Here is a 15,563-nt window from a genome sequence, read left to right as displayed (position 1 = left end):
TTCTCCTCCTCCATCCCTCCCTTCCTCCTCCATCCCTCCTCCTCTCTCAGCTTGACTGGAACTCAGACCGATGGAGAGAGAGCGGCTGTGATTCAGGAAGAGGTGAATGTTTCCTCAGTCCACCCACACACACAACCAGACGGGCCGTGTTCCTGCCAGCGTCTGGACCACGCTGACAGAGCCCTCACCTACCCTCAGACCCCAGGAAGGGCTCGGAGCTGAAGGCTGAGTCTGAGTCGGACTCCATGCCGAGGCTGCTGGTCATAACGTTGAAGCCCTGAGGGCTGGCTCCGCCCCCTGGCTCCACCCCGCTGCCCTCCACGATGCCCTCTAGTGGAGAGGAGGGGAAGCTGTCGCCACAGGCCCTCAAGGGGGGCAGGCTGAGGCGCGGCTCCGGGGGGTCCTGGCGCAGGTCGGAGCAGGTGGGTCCGGAGGCGGACAGAGGCGGTGTGGAGTGCTGGTCGTCGGCCACCGTCAGCGAGCGCTTCATGGCGGCGTGGGGGGGGGCGGCGAGGGGCGGGGCCGGGCGGGGGAGGCTCGTCCAGACCCCCTGCTGGGTAGGTGTCCGGCAGCTCCAGGCTGGAGGGTACGGAGAGGTGGGAACACTCCGACATGGCACGACGCATGGCCTTCCTCTGGAGCTCCGCACGGCCCATGAAACACGACTGCATTTCCACCTGCTCCTCCTCTTCCTCTTCCTCCTCGTCGCTGGCCTCTGATGAGCCCTCGGCAAGCTGCCTGCCCTCCAACCCTGCCCCTCCGTCACTCCTCTCCAGGTAGCTGTCGTTCACCACTCCGATGACACAGTAGTTGGGGGGCGTTGGGGCGGCGCTGGGGAGGTGGGGCTGGGGGAGAGAGGGGCTCCAGGCTCCAGACCCGACAGGAAGGGGCTGGAGGGGGCCAGAGGGGGGCTCCGCGCGGAGGGCTGGGGCCCCAGGAGTAGGGCCTGGCAGGTGGGGGCTGCCCCCCAGGGCAAGGGGGAGTGGACCCGGAGAGGCAGGGGAGGGGGAGAAGGATGGGGGGCTGTCTGGACTCTCCCCGGTGCTCCCCATGGAGCAGCTGGCAGGAAGGCCCCCGCGGCCCGGTACCTTCAGCTCCGCAGCCACGGCGGCCCCCACTGAGGGCTCAAAGAAACACAGCTTGTCCTCATCGGTGAGTCCGGCCGGCCCCAGGGCAGGACCCAGGGCAGGACCCAGGGCCCCTTGCTGCCAGTCCCAGCTCTGGGGGGCAGACGACGGGGAGAGAGCAGGCACCTTGCACAGCTCGCTGTACTCCGAGAACGGAGAGCCAGACGGCTGGTTGGAGAGCGAAGACATGCTTTCTCTCCTTCTCTCTCTCTCCTTCTCTTTCTCTGTTGTCTCTCTTCCTCGATCCTGCTGGCTGACGGTCTCCCAGGGGGGCTGGAGTCTCTCTGTCTGAGTGTGTGTGTGTGTTCTGTCTCTGGAGCAGGTGGGCTCGGTCTTGCAGGCGACAGTGTGTGTGTGTGTGTGTTGTCCGTGTGAGCTCCCTCACTGTCGACAGACCAAGAGGCACTGAGGATGAACTACATGTGCCGCTCTTTCTCTCTCGCTCCCTCACAGCCTTTTGCAAGGCTCCTGGTCATGTGACTCCAGTGTAGCTGTTCATTGGCCGCTGCATATTATCTGCTCCTCCCCCCACAGTGGGGAGAGCTCTCCTCCCTCCCCTTCATTTTCCTCTTTTCACATTATTCCTCACTACCCCCTCTCTCTGTTTCCGTTTCCCTCTCCCTCTCTCTCCCCCTCTCTCTCCCCCTCCCTCTCCCTCTCTCTCCCTCTCTCTCCCCCTCCCTCCCTCACTACCCCCTCTCTCTCCCTCTCCCTCTCCCTCTCAGACTCACATCCAGGAACCCTCAGGAGGGTTTTATGGGGGCAGTTGCTTCAGGCGTTCATGTTCAACACGTTTCAGTCAACAAAAGACAAAGTGGCGATCTACACCATCTTTATTTGATCTATTCTTCCATCAATCTCATTTCCCTCCCTCTCTCCATCCTGTGTGTGTGTATGTGTGTGTCAGACAGCTGGCATGGGCATACCAGCTTCCTATGCTAGGACCTACAGACAGCCCAGCCTCTGTTAATTACACCCTACCCTGAACTGCTGATCTGTGTGTGTGTGTGTGTGTGTGTGTGTGTGTGTGTGTGTGTGTGTGTGTGTGTATGAAAGAGAGAAAGAGAGATTTAGACAGAGAGAGAAAGACAGATAGAAAGAAATAAAGAGAGGGAAAGATAGATAGAAGGAGAGAGAGAGAAACCAAGAAAGATCTATTTAGAAAGCATGTGGAGGGCATGTTTGATGCATGTGTAGATAACACAGTGTCTAGTCACCAAGCGGTCTAGTCACCAAGCCAAGAAGAGGGGGAAGGGGAGAGGAGGAAAGGAGACAGAGAGGAGGAATAAGGAGAATATGGAGAAGGAGAGGAGGAGATGGAGAAGGGGTGGCGATGAGGAGGAGAGGAGAAGGAGAGGAAGAGGAGAGCGAGAGACTGAGGGATGACAGAAGGAGCTCTGGTGTTGTTGCCTGTCAGGCCCAATCTCTTCACTCAGGGGGAGGAGCCTGGCACACAGGGGGAGGAGCCTGGCACACAGGGGGAGGAGCCTGGCACACAGGGGGAGGAGCCTGGCACACAGGGGGAGGAGCCTGGCACACAGGGGGAGGAGCCTGGCACACAGGGGGAGGAGCCTGGCACACAGGGGGAGGAGCCTGGCACACAGGGGGAGGAGCCTGGCACACAGGGGGAGGAGCCTGGCGCACAGACGTTAGAGGCAGCCTGTAGAGGCAGACATTAGAGGCAGCCTGTAGAAGCAGACGTTAGAGGCAGCCTGTAGAGGCAGACGTTAGAGGCAGCCTGTAGAGGCAGACTTTAGTCTCTGTCACATCACCACTTGTGGACACCTGGCAGGACACACACACACAAGTTATTTTGTATATGATTCCATTGTGGCAGTGACAACGTGTCTAATAGCCCATATGAGCCACAAGGGGAACAACACTAGTTGTGCCAACTCAAAAAGAACAACACTGACACAACAACCCTTCTTTTTTTCATAATCAGTTCTCATTTAGATGGCATCTAAATGAAGAAACAGGTAGAGATACTGGAGAGAGAGACAGGTGTACGGTGAGATACTGGAGAGAGAAACAGGTGTACAGGTAGAGATACTGGAGAGAGAAACAGGTGTACAGGTAGAGATACTGGAGAGAGAGACAGGTGTACAGTGAAATACTGGAGAGAGAGACAGGTGTACAGTGAGATACTGGAGAGAGAAACAGGTGTACAGTGAGATACTGGAGAGAGAAACAGGTGTACAAGTAGAGATACTGGAGAGAGAAACAGGTGTACAGGTAGAGATACTGGAGAGAGAGACAGGTGTACAGGTAGAGATACTGGAGAGAGAGACAGGTGTAAAGTGAGATACTGGAGAGAGAAACAGGTGTACAGTGAGATACTGGAGAGAGTGATGGAGTGGATGATGGAGAATGAAAGAGAGAAGAGATAGAATCTATTTTTACCTCATCACCACCTGCCCCCCCTTCTCCCTCCTTTAACCCCCCCCCCCCCCAAACCCTCAGCCCCCCCTCTCATACCATTGTTTTTGTATTAGCCCCTCTTCCTAACCCAAGTCTCCAAAGCAACTGCCTGCCATTTCCATGGCAACAGGATCCTTGTCACGGCGACTGCTACAAGATAGGAAAGCATGTGGATGGAGGGAGGGGGGGGTTGTCTCGGCAACACGGGTAGCCCAGAGTAAAAAACGAGTGAGGGGGAGGGGTGGGAGGGGTGGGGAGACAATAGCAATTAGATGAGAGAGAGGGAAAAATGGGAGGGAAAGAGAGAAAGAGACAGACAGAGACAAAGGGAGAGACAGAGAGAGAGATAGGAAGAGAGGGAGGGAGAGAGGGAGAGACAGAGAGATACAGAGAGAGAGGGAGAGAGGAAGAGAAAGAGATTGAGAGAGAGAGAGAGAGAGAGGGAGAGATAGGAAGAGACAGAGATAAGAAGAGAGGGAGAGAAAGAGATTGAGAGACAGAGAGAAAGAAGGAGGGAGAGACAGAGAGAGGGAGAGAGAAATAGAGGGAGAGAGAGAAGAAAGTGCAGGCATGCTAGTCTGATTTTCCCTCAGTAAGGAACAAAGAGAGAAAGCGTGTCCTCATAGTCGTATCATTCAATTACTCCATGTCGGGAGTCTGCCAACAGCTGATGAGTCTAGCTCCAAGCCCCTAGCCTCTAGCTCCTAGCCTCTAGCTCCTAGCCTCTAGCTCCTAGTCTCTAACTCCTAGCCTCTAGCTCCAAGCCTCTAGCCCCTAGCCTCTAGCCCTTAGCTCCTAGCCTCTAGCTCCTATCCCCTAGCCTCTAGCCCCTAGCTCCTAGCCTTTAGCTCCTAGCCTCTAGCTCCTAGCCTCTAGCTCCTAGCCTCTAGCTCCTAGCCTCTAGCTCCTTGAGCTTCTCCCCAGTGACGGCATGATGTACCTGCCAGCCCCAGACAGATGTTAAGAGTTAAGAGCGCTGCTCTTTTAAAGGGGGGGGGCTGTCTGCTCTGATTGAATAAAACTAAATACTGTAGAATGCAAGTGTTGACTGTTCTTCTCTGCTTTCAGTGAGAGGCGAACAGTTTATTATAAGCTCTGTCTTATTAAGCGTTTATCTAAAGCGATGTATGGAGAGGACCGTTGTGTCTGAGATGTTTTGATCTGTGGTGAAACGCTCTGAGCTGCACCCATCCTGTAGTTACAGGAAGTTAGCTGCACCCATCCTGTAGGTACAGGAAAATAGTGTGGGGTTGGTCATAGCACCTGGAAAGACTGGTGTCTGGTTAAAGTGTTTTCTGTTCCTCCGGGCGTTTGAGAGCAGAGCTCCTTACTGAGCCTGGGCTGTAATCATCATGATCATGCTCTGCATAATTAAGACACTGATGCACAGACGGTGTGTGTGTCAGGGCATGTGTGTGTGTGTGTGTTTGAAGACTGTCTTCAAGTACACACCCTCTGTCTGATTTGACGTTTTTAGAATGTGATAAAAGCATCTGAAAAACACTTAGTAGTCCGACTGAGGACGTTATGTGTTCCCATTCTGATCTTTTGTTTCTGAACACGAGAAACACTAACGAGTGCACTGCTGTCTGGTAAGTATACTTTCTTAGCATCTGGCCTAGTCCCCATGGCAACATAAACTGCCTCCTTAGTCGCCATAGCAACCAGCCAGGCCCCGCCCCCTGGGGCTGATGTACCGGCCAACCAGACGGAGACAGGGAGAGCGAGAGAGAGAGCGAGAGGTGTGGAGAACTCAGAACCAAACCCCTGACCTCTAACGCTGCCTCTCTCAACCAGGAGACGACCTCCATCACTTAATCACGGTGATGTTTCCTCTCCTCCCATGCAGACAGCTCTGCTCTCATGCTGTCCAGCTGAACAAAGACATGTCTGCCAGTCTCCACACACACACACACACACACACACACTAACACACACGCACACACACTAGCACACACACACACCCACACCCCCTTCCACAGCTGGGAGGCTGGGCCAGCAGACTGTGTCCTGTCTCCCAGGGTTTAAACAGCACTCTGTAGCTCCACCCTGGAAACACTGGGACAGGCCTGATTACAGAGGGCTAGCAAGGACAGCTGTGTCACACACACACACACACACACACACACACACACGCACACACACACACACAGCAAACATACACACACACACACACACAGAAAACATACACACACACACACACACACACACACACACAGCAAACATACACACACACAGCAAACATACACACAAACACACAGCAAACATACACACACACACACACACACACACACACACACACACAGCAAACATACACATGCACATACTATTTTTACAAACTCCCTAGATTCCAATGCCTGCATTTTCTAAGTGAAGAATGAACTCGTTTTCTCCGACCCAGGGATCCATACTTAGTTTCTGGGAGGCATTCATCAGCCCCCAGCTGTCTGAGTTTCACACTACACCATCTTCCTACAGTATGGATCGCCCTCAATAAGCAGACAGCCCCATTCACAGCAACACAGCGCTTCTAAACAGGACTATAGTTACTTCAGGGAAAGAGAGAGAGATGGACTAACCTGTGATTGGCAGTGGCCAGGAGGAGGATGAAGATGATTGGCAGTGGCCAGGAGGAGGATGAAGATGATTGGAGCGAATCGCCAGGACATGGAAACAAAACACAGAAGAAGATCAGAGACCAGGAAGTGTTAGGGCGTTCAGACGTGGTTAGAACCGGGGTCATGCAGTGACCCTGCACGGTGACCTCACAGCCACTGAGGTCAGAGGTCACACAGGGGTGAAGACACAGACAGCTCCTACTGACGTACAGCATTCTGTTATTGAGGAAACCAGGTTAACACACACACACCTGGAAACAGGTTAACACACACACACACACACCTGGAACCAGGTTAACACACACACACCTGGAACCAGGTTAACACACACACACACCTGGACAGGAAGAGAGAGAGAGAGTCGTCTCTGTGATGCTCTGTGATGCTAGGAGGGGTGAGTGAGGTGAGTTAGTAGCAACTTATCCTAACCACACCGTTAACAGAAACACTCCACTGCAGTTGCACAGCACTGCATTGTGAGGGACAGAACAAAGCCAATCCAAAGCTGTTCAGCAGCTCGATGAATCCCAGGTGTTAGTGAGTCAGTCAGGTGGTCTACAGGTGGACGAGAGTGGCCAATCCCAGCCCGAGAAACAACATGCAGAGGTATGGCTCAGCGCGCCCCCTGGTGGAGAAGGCACGCCACTGCAACCAACCTTCCATAGCAGGGTCTCCCCCCGGGGACTCGCTGAAGGTGGGGAAGAACGGCTTGGCCGCCGGGTTGAGGGCGGAGCTTGGTGGGGAGGAGGGGCTTAGTGCTGGCGAATCGCAGGGAGGAGATTTCTTGGAAGCAAGGCTGTTGGAGGAGGAGGAAGAGGAGGAGCGGTTCTTCTTCTGGGAGGAGGGTTTGGGGGTGTGGCTTTCCGGGGTGGTTTTGGGAGATCGAAGGGGGGCGGGGCTGGGGATGTTGAAGGCCAGCCCCCCAGGGGGGCCGCAGTTGGGAGACATGGAGTCGCTGAAGTCAAACAGCTGGCCGTCGCTACTGAGGAGGGAGTTGTTCATCGCCCAGGAGACCTCTGAAGGGGTGAGGGGAGGGGCCGAGGCCACCACCACATCCCCGGCCGTCTCCATGGAGACCAGGGGGGTGGAGTCAGGGGCGAAGACCAGGCCCTCGTCCGTACAAACTTCCTGCATGAAAGGCTGAGTGATGGAGGAGTTAATACCAAACTGGGCCCCCTTCTCACTACCTGGAGAGAAAGAGGGAGAGAAGGAGGGAGGGAAGGAGGGAGGGAAGGAGGGAGAGAAGGAGGGAGGGGAGGAGGGACAGAAGGAGGGAGGGGAGGAGGGAGAGAAGGGCTCTGTGACGTCCCCAGGGCTGGCCCTCTCTCCGTCTACCAGCAGGTGGTGGGAGCTGGCGGAGAAGGGCTCATCCGGGCGGGGGGCGGGGGGAAAGCAGCCCGTCTGGGGGGGGGGCATGGAGAAGGGGGCGGCAGTGGGCTGGAGGTCAGAGGTCAGGGCAGTGGCAGGCGAGGCGGCCGTCAGGGAGAGGAGGTCCTGAGTGAGAGACGGAGGGATGAGGCTGTCGTCTGGGTGTTCTGAGAACAGGCCAGGCTGGAGAGCACACAGCTGGGACGCCGGGACGAAGGGCTCGCCACTCACCCCCCACTCTTCTGGAAGTTTCTTCCTGCTCTTCCCCCTCTTCCCCCGATCTCCGCTTCTGCCCCCGCCTTCCTCGGGGCCCCAGCCCCCCTCCCCGGTCTTGTCCCTGCGGGGGGACCCCCTGTGGAGGCCGTCCTCCCTCTGGGCTCCCATGTGAGGTCTCTCCTCCTGCTCCTCCTTAGCCCTCCTCTTCTTCTTCTTCTTCTGTTTGCGGTCCCCTCCACCCCCCTCCTCCCTGTCCTCTCTCTCCTCCCCCGCGGGGGGGCCCGAACCCTCCCTGGGGGGCCAGGTTGAGTCCTGGGGGTCCTCCGGACTGGTCGCCAGCTGGTTGGCATGGCGACTGATCACCGTGGAGACGCTGGGGGAGAAGGGGAGGCTGGCGTTGTCTGGCCATCTGTCACTCATTTCACCTTGTTGTGAGGAGAGGGGAGAGAGGATTAAATAACACACGTGATTCACCGCGCACGCACGCACGCACGCACGCACGCACGCACACACACACACACACACACACACACACACACACACACACACACACACACACACACACACACACACACACACACACACACACACACACAGGTGATGTCTCCTCCTTCACAGACATCATTACTGTTGTAACAGGAAAGAACAGCATCAGCTCAAACACTCAGCTGATTCGCTCCTTCATAACCAGACGTGACACCTGTTCAGGAAGTGAGATTATCAGGATGCATCATGGGTAAAACAAAAAAAAAACATACATCAATCCTGATTGGCTGGTCGGTGGTACCTGTGTGAGTGACCGAGAGGAAGTGAATGTAAACAAGAAGTGGATGTAAACAGGAAGTGGATGTGGATGTAAACAGGAAGTGGATGTAGTCATAATTGGGCTGCAGGGCGGTTGAGGACAGAAACACTGGGACAGTGGTTTTCCTCCCAGTAGTAGGACACACACACACTTGCACTCTTGCAAAGGTACCCACAAATAAAACCTAATCTGACAGGACTATTCAGCCATTTGACAAGAATAAAATAAAATAGATGGATGACAGAGATGCTTCAGTTAGAGTCAGTCCTGCCTTAACTTGTTTGTGATTGTTTAAAATAACGAGGACATTCAGATGGAGGGCACTTTAATGAGGGAGGAGTCTGAGGCTAAAGGGATGAGGGGAGGAGAGGATGGAGGGATGAGGGGAGGAGAGGATGGAGGGATGAGGGGAGGAGAGGATGGAGGGATGAGGGGAGAGGATGGAGGGATGAGGGGAGGAGAGGATGGAGGGATGAGGGGAGAGGATGGAGGGATGAGGGGAGAGGATGGAGGGATGAGGGGAGGAGAGGATGGAGGGATGAGGGGAGGAGAGGATGGAGGGATGAGGGGAGGAGAGGATGGAGGGATGAGGGGAGAGGATGGAGGGATGAGGGGAGGAGAGGATGGAGGGATGAGGGGAGGAGAGGATGGAGGGATGAGGGGAGGAGAGGATGGAGGGATGAGGGGAGAGGATGGAGGGATGAGGGGAGAGGATGGAGGGATGAGGGGAGGAGAGGATGGAGGGATGAGGGGAGGAGAGGATGGAGGGATGAGGGGAGAGGATGGAGGGGAGGAGAGGATGGAGGGGAGGAGAGGATGGAGGGATGAGGGGAGAGGATGGAGGGATGAGGGGAGAGGATGGAGGGATGAGGGGAGGAGAGGATGGAGGGATGAGGGGAGGAGAGGATGGAGGGATGAGGGGAGGAGAGGATGGAGGGATGAGGGGAGGAGAGGATGGAGGGATGAGGGGAGGAGAGGATGGAGGGATGAGGGGAGGAGAGGATGGAGGGATGAGGGGAGAGGATGAGGACAGGGTTTGGCCCAGTTGTCTCTGTGTTCTGCTAACAAGAGCAGCTCTGTGACATCAGCTCTGTGACATCAGCTCTGTGACATCAGCTCTGTGACATCAGCTCTGTGACATCAGCTCTGTGACATCAGCTCTGTGACATCAGCTCTGTGACAGCAGCTCTGTGACATCAGCTCTGTGACATCAGCTCTGTGACATCAGCTCTGTGACATCAGCTCTGTGACATCAGCTCTGTGACATCAGCTCTGTGACATCAGCTCTGTGACATCAGCTCTGTGACATCAGCTCTGTGACATCAGCTCTGTGTGATCAGCTTTCCAGGGCTGTTCACTCCATTAATCAACCTCACACACACACGCACACAACTTTACGGCACTCTGCAGATCTGCAGAACATTTGACTGCAGATCAAAAAGTTGCAGGTTTATATTCCCCCCTGTTGCAGTTTTGTCTGGGGTATGGAGAGTGGAGGGAGGGTGGAGGGAGAACTCAGGGGTATAGAAGCTGACACTAACTTGTGACGTGTGAATGGTAGCTGATGTTGCTGCCCTGGCTAGAATTCCTGTTTACAATCTGTGAGATACCATGACGTCATCAGAGGCAGACAGCTGTCTGCAGATGGATGCACCTCCACTGGTTCCATTAATCATAACACGCTTAAATGTCAGATAGAAATGAAAAATATTTTTCACTCAGACTCTGTACTGTATGGGTGTGTGCTGCATGTCTGTGTGTATAGTGTGTGTGTCTAGTGTGTGTATAGTGTGTCTAGTGTGTGTGTCTAGTGTGTGAGTGTGCGTACCTGCAGACAGATCCAGGGGTGTTCCGGGGGACTGGGGCTCTGGGGCCATGCTGCCGTGGCGGGGGGACTGGGGCGTCTGGGAGGGGGGCGTCTGGGGCTCTGCCACGCTCTGAGGCCTCTCTGTCTGGAGGGGGGCCACCCCCCCGGGCCCCCCGGCCATGTTCACCCCCACGGCATGCTGGGAGGAATCTGACACACACACGTGCAGACACAGTGCTGTTAGGACTCACAAACACACTCAAAATCACAAACAATATTTTATAACTGTGTCTTCTTTCAGGACGGCAGGCCAGGCGGTTAGGACTTCATATGATGCCCTCGCTCCTTATGTAATGATAACAAAGTCATGAGAGAAGGTAACATTCAAATGCATGTTCATTCAAATGCATCAGAAATCAAACCTTCCCCTTTTAGAAGGAAAATAAAAGCAAACAGACGAGCTGAGCTTGAGGCTGGTTCAGCCATCCAAGCAAGGGCTGAATCATGTGTCTGTATCAATGATTGAATAGTCAGGTCTGAATATCTGACCGACCAGCAAATAGAAGAGCAATACTGAGGATATATGAACAAGCGTTGTTTAAAACCACACTGGGATAAAGTTCAAAAAATGATTTATGGAGTCATAATCCATCCTGCATATGAGACAGAGAGACGTGGTGTCGAATATTTATGACACTTTATTCAGCAGGTGGTTGATTGAACAGCTGTTCATTCCCAGGACCAAACGGAATACGCGGGTGCAGAATTCAGACGAAAACCCGCAGATTTTCAAGTAGAACGCATTGGTCTGAGGCAAACTGTAAATACACTTTTCAACTCATATTACGTCTCTATTATTAAAATGTTAGCCAAAAATGCTAAGAATTGAAAAGGAAACATATATCGACCAAAATTACAGCAAGAGACAGGGCCAGGGAGTTTTCAGCCGATCTTTATGAGGATGGATCAATACTTTTTAACAAAGTCTGTCAACATTCAAATCGACCATATTCGCGTCAAACTGTTGTGGAACATCTTCAGTCGCTCCGACATAAAAACAGGAAGGCTAGCGGAATTCCGCAGATTTTCAGTCTGAATAACCGCAGAAAATGTCAAAATAAAACGCGTATTACGTTTGGGCTTGCTCATTCCGTCACGAACAGAGTGGAGTCTGCGTAGCAACAGCCTCAGGAACACACAGGTAGACAGGAAGTGACACGGCTAGGAGCAGCCATGACCACCGAACAGCCCGTCATCTAACAGCCTCCATCTGAGCCGTCAGATATCCGTCTCACTCTCTCCTCCTACTGTCCTCCCTTCCCCTCCTACACGCACAGGAAATGGCGTCTTACCAGACGGGAAGTCCTGTGTGAACCCAGGCAGCTCTGTAGAGTGTGGTCTCACCTCCCCCTGTGGCTCTGGGCGCGATGCAGACATGGGTTCCCCCTGTGTCACCTTAGAACCTGCAGTAGGAGAGAAAAGGTTAGTTCCTCCTCTCCTACCGACCGTCTCTGGTCTGGAGTGGTCTGGCTGTAACACCACAGAGCCACTCCGTGTGTGTGTGTGTGTGTGTAGTCAGGCTGGGCCACCATGACGTGTGTGTCTGGGTCTGGATCACCACCCCAGCCAGTGATGGCCCCCACCCCTCCCTCCTCATCCTCCTCCTCCCTCCCTGCCTCCCAACCAGGGTTCAGGGGTCCTGATTTCCTCGTGATCGCTTCTGGGCCTGATCCAATGTGGCTGTGTGTGTGTGTGGCTGTGTGTGTGTGTGAGGGGAGGGGGGGGTACCCCTGGCAACCTTCTCCACCCGCCTCCCCCCCGAACAGCCTGCAGCGGCTCAGAGGCTGACACTGAGGCAGGAGGACAGGAAGATACCCACAGTCTACGAGTGTGTGTGTGTGTGAGAGAGAAAGGGGGGGGGGGGGGGGGAATTTTCCTGGCACACATTGATTTGAAAAGAACAGTGCAGTCGTCCTTCAAACACGCTGTGTGTGTGTGTGTGGCTCAGTCCTTACACAACCCCTCTCAGTGTGACGAAGGGTGACATGTGTATCTGAGGCTCAGAGCTCTAAGCACGAAGGCATGTCAAGTTTCACCAGAGACAGAACGGCTGAAAACAAGCACACGAGTGAAAACGAAACAACAAGTTTGTGTCTGTGCGCTGCGCTGTCCATGGTGCTGAAGCTACATGAAGGGCTGAAGCTACATGAAGGGTCATTCTAGGATTTAGCTGTCTGAAAGTGTGAGAACACGACACTAACCCCTCCCCCTCCCCCCTCCCCCCTCCCCCCGCCCCTCCCTACCAGAAGGCAGATGTGATGAAGGTCCTGCAGGATTTGGGGCCGTCTCCATCTGAGGTCACCACGGTAACAGAACATGGATAACTCTCTGCAAACTGCCTCCAAGAACAACAGCCAACTCCCTGCTCTCTGTGTGCTGTGTGGGGGCATGCTCTGCCTGTCTGGGAGCTGTGTATGTGTTTGAGCTTGTCTGTGTGTGCGAGAGGGTGTCTTGGCTCAATCTGCAAAGTCATGTTGTTGTTGTTCCCTTGGGGGTATGGTGGGAGGGGGAGGGGGGGGGGGGGGCTTCCCTCTCTGTGTTCACCCAGCCTGGTAGCTGAGATGTGGATGTTGTTACTTCTGGTTACTTTGCAATGGTGTCTGGCAGATACAAACAGTTCCTTGACCACTGAAATACGAATTGGCTCTTGACCACTGAAATACGAATTGGCTCGTCTGATCTTTGATCTTCTCCTGTATTTCTATATGCACTATTAGTACGACAGCTAAATGAATAAAGGGTATGTAAAGTGCAACTTGTGCTAGAGGAACAGCTGTCTTATGTAACAGAGAGAGGGTGTTTGGGGCCGTGTCTTATGACAGCTTCTCTGGAAGGAGACGTTGAGGAGAGGGCAGCGCTTGGCAAACTCATCAACCTCCAAATGACCCCAGCCTCCTCTCCTCCTCTCCCCAACTCTCATTTCCTCCCCCCCTCCTCTCCTCCTCCTCCTCTGCCCCAGTCAGGGCCTTCACCCTGGGGGAGTCAGAGTAGGAGCTGGCCCAAGTTCACCTCCACGGGCACATCTCTCACTCTGCCACCCTGAGGGTCTGTCTGGACACACATTCTCATACAGGAAGTAACAACGTCAACATGACAGCTGCCACCCCAAAAGAGAGAAAAGGTCTGTAGGCAGAAGAGAGAAGGGAGGGAGACATTTACATTTAGTTATTTTTTTAGGGAGAGAGGGGAATAGTGAGTAGAGGGAAAAGGCGAGAGAGGAGAAGCGAGGGAGAAAGAGAGGGAGAAAGAGAGGGATAGAGAGCTGCTCTTTTGTGGGTCTCTGGGACCTCATCAGATAAACTCCGACTTCTTAACGGACTGTCGCCCTGCAGCTTTTAATGTCAATCTCTGGTCAACTGCACACACACAGTTCCAAGGCACTGCCTGTGACCATATGCAAAAGTGTGTGTGAGTGTTTGTGTGTGTGTGCTCCCAGTCATCAAGGGTCTGTGTTTGGCTGGCCATGTGCTGCCTGCTTAGCTGACCTGCCTTGACCCTCCCAGCAGTTAGCCTAGCATAGCGTAGCCTAGCCTAGCCCGGGGATTAATCCCGGGGAGGGGGGGGGGGTGAGTCAGTGGCCTGCAGTGATGAGGATGTACCGTAGCAGAGCTTAGTCTAAGAACCTGGACTCTAACTGTTCACTAAGCTTCGGATTAGCGTTAGCATGATTCAGGGAAAACCCACATGCATTACCGTTAGCAGGATTTAGGGCAAACACAGAAGTTAGCATTAGCATGATTTACACCAAACACACTGGACTTAGCCTTAGTATGACTCAGGGAAGACCCACACACAATAGCATGCTTCAGAAAATTCTGAAACAGATGGATTTGATAAAATCAGTACCTATACAAGAACATGTACATCAAGTTCAACTTTTGTCAAATAATTGAAGCTGATGTCCAATGACCAATGATTTCCTGATGACCAAGTCAAATTTCCCTGAGCGGGACAATAAAGTTCATCGTATCGTATGTCTGTGGTTTTAGAGTCATTTGAACCTATGAAGGTTTATAATTTTTATTTAGCTCTTCTATCATTTAAAAGTCCATCAGAAAATGAAGGATTCTAAAGGTTTCATTTCACAGTATCTGGTCAGATTGAAAGAATAGTCTTTATTTTCCCACATCAGAGCTGCCAGGCACAGTGAACAATAATAAAACCTCAACTACAATGCAACAAAAACCTCTCAGATGAGGACGTAAGCTGAGAGGAGAAGCACTCCGGCGAAGGAGGAAACAGAGCGTCTGGTATTCCATCAGGGATAAACACCCCTCCAGAATATAAATAGGGGATTTACCCCCCACCTTCTCTGGATAAAGAAACATCAAACCTTTCCTTAAACGAGGGTTTTGGTAAAAAGCAATGTTTTCATGTCAGATTTAAAGTAGCAGCACGGTGCTTTGATGTAGAGCTGAAAGGATCCCAGTGTGACAGGTCTCTCTCTTCCTGTCTCTCTCTCTTCCTGCTGCTCTCTCTCTTCCTGCCGCTCTCTCTTCCTGTCTCTCTCTCTTCCTGTCTCTCTCTCTTCCTGCCGCTCTCTCTTCCTGTCTCTCTCTCTCTTCCTGTCTCTCTCTCTCTTCCTGCCTCTCTCTCTTCCTGACTCTCTCTTCCTGTCTCTCTCTCTACCTGCCTCTCTCTCTTCCTCTCTCTCTTCCTCTCTCTCTTCCTGCCTCTCTCTCTTCCTGTCTCTCTCTCTACTTGCCTCTCTCTTCCTCTCTCTCTTCCTCTCTCTCTTCCTGTCTCTATCTCTCTTCCTGCCTCTCTCTCTTCCTGACTCTCTCTTCCTGTCTCTCTCTCTACCTGCCTCTCTCTCTTCCTGTCTCTCTCTCTTCCTGCCGCTCTCTCTTCCTGTCTCTCTCTCTTCCTGTCTCTCTCTCTTCCTGCCGCTCTCTCTTCCTGTCTCTCTCTCTTCCTGCCTATCTCTCTTCCTGTTTCTCTCTCTCTACCTGCCTCTCTCTCTTCCTGCCTCTCTTCCTGTCTCTCTCTCTCTTCCTGTCTCTCTCTCTCTTCCTGTCTCTCTCTCTCTTCCTGCCTCTCTCTCTTCCTGACTCTCTCTCTTCCTGACTCTCTCTTCCTGTCTCTCTCTCTACCTGCCTCTCTCTCTTCCTCTCTCTCTTCCTCTCTCTCTTCCTGTCTCT

General features: G+C 53.4%; 1 protein-coding gene across 7 annotated transcripts in view; it reads right to left on the bottom strand.

Moving 5' to 3' along the window:
* The window catches only part of LOC124470380 (microtubule-associated protein 4), a 47,687-nt gene that overhangs the window by 16,528 nt on the left and 15,596 nt on the right, over positions 1–15,563 (bottom strand). For all 7 annotated transcript variants that reach the window (XM_047024221.1, XM_047024220.1, XM_047024226.1 and 4 more), the window contains 3 exons: positions 11,715–11,825; positions 10,384–10,572; positions 6,823–8,175 (listed from right to left, as the gene is read on the bottom strand). In XM_047024221.1, the coding sequence (XP_046880177.1) occupies positions 6,823–8,175; positions 10,384–10,572; positions 11,715–11,825 (1,653 nt within the window). The remainder of the gene's footprint in view (positions 1–6,822; positions 8,176–10,383; positions 10,573–11,714; positions 11,826–15,563) is intronic.

The sequence above is a fragment of the Hypomesus transpacificus genome, chromosome 8 (assembly GCF_021917145.1).
Source record: "Hypomesus transpacificus isolate Combined female chromosome 8, fHypTra1, whole genome shotgun sequence".
NCBI lineage: Eukaryota > Metazoa > Chordata > Actinopteri > Osmeriformes > Osmeridae > Hypomesus > Hypomesus transpacificus.
The sequence above is the reverse complement of the archived record's forward strand: the minus strand, read 5'-3'. Positions and strand labels throughout refer to the sequence as shown.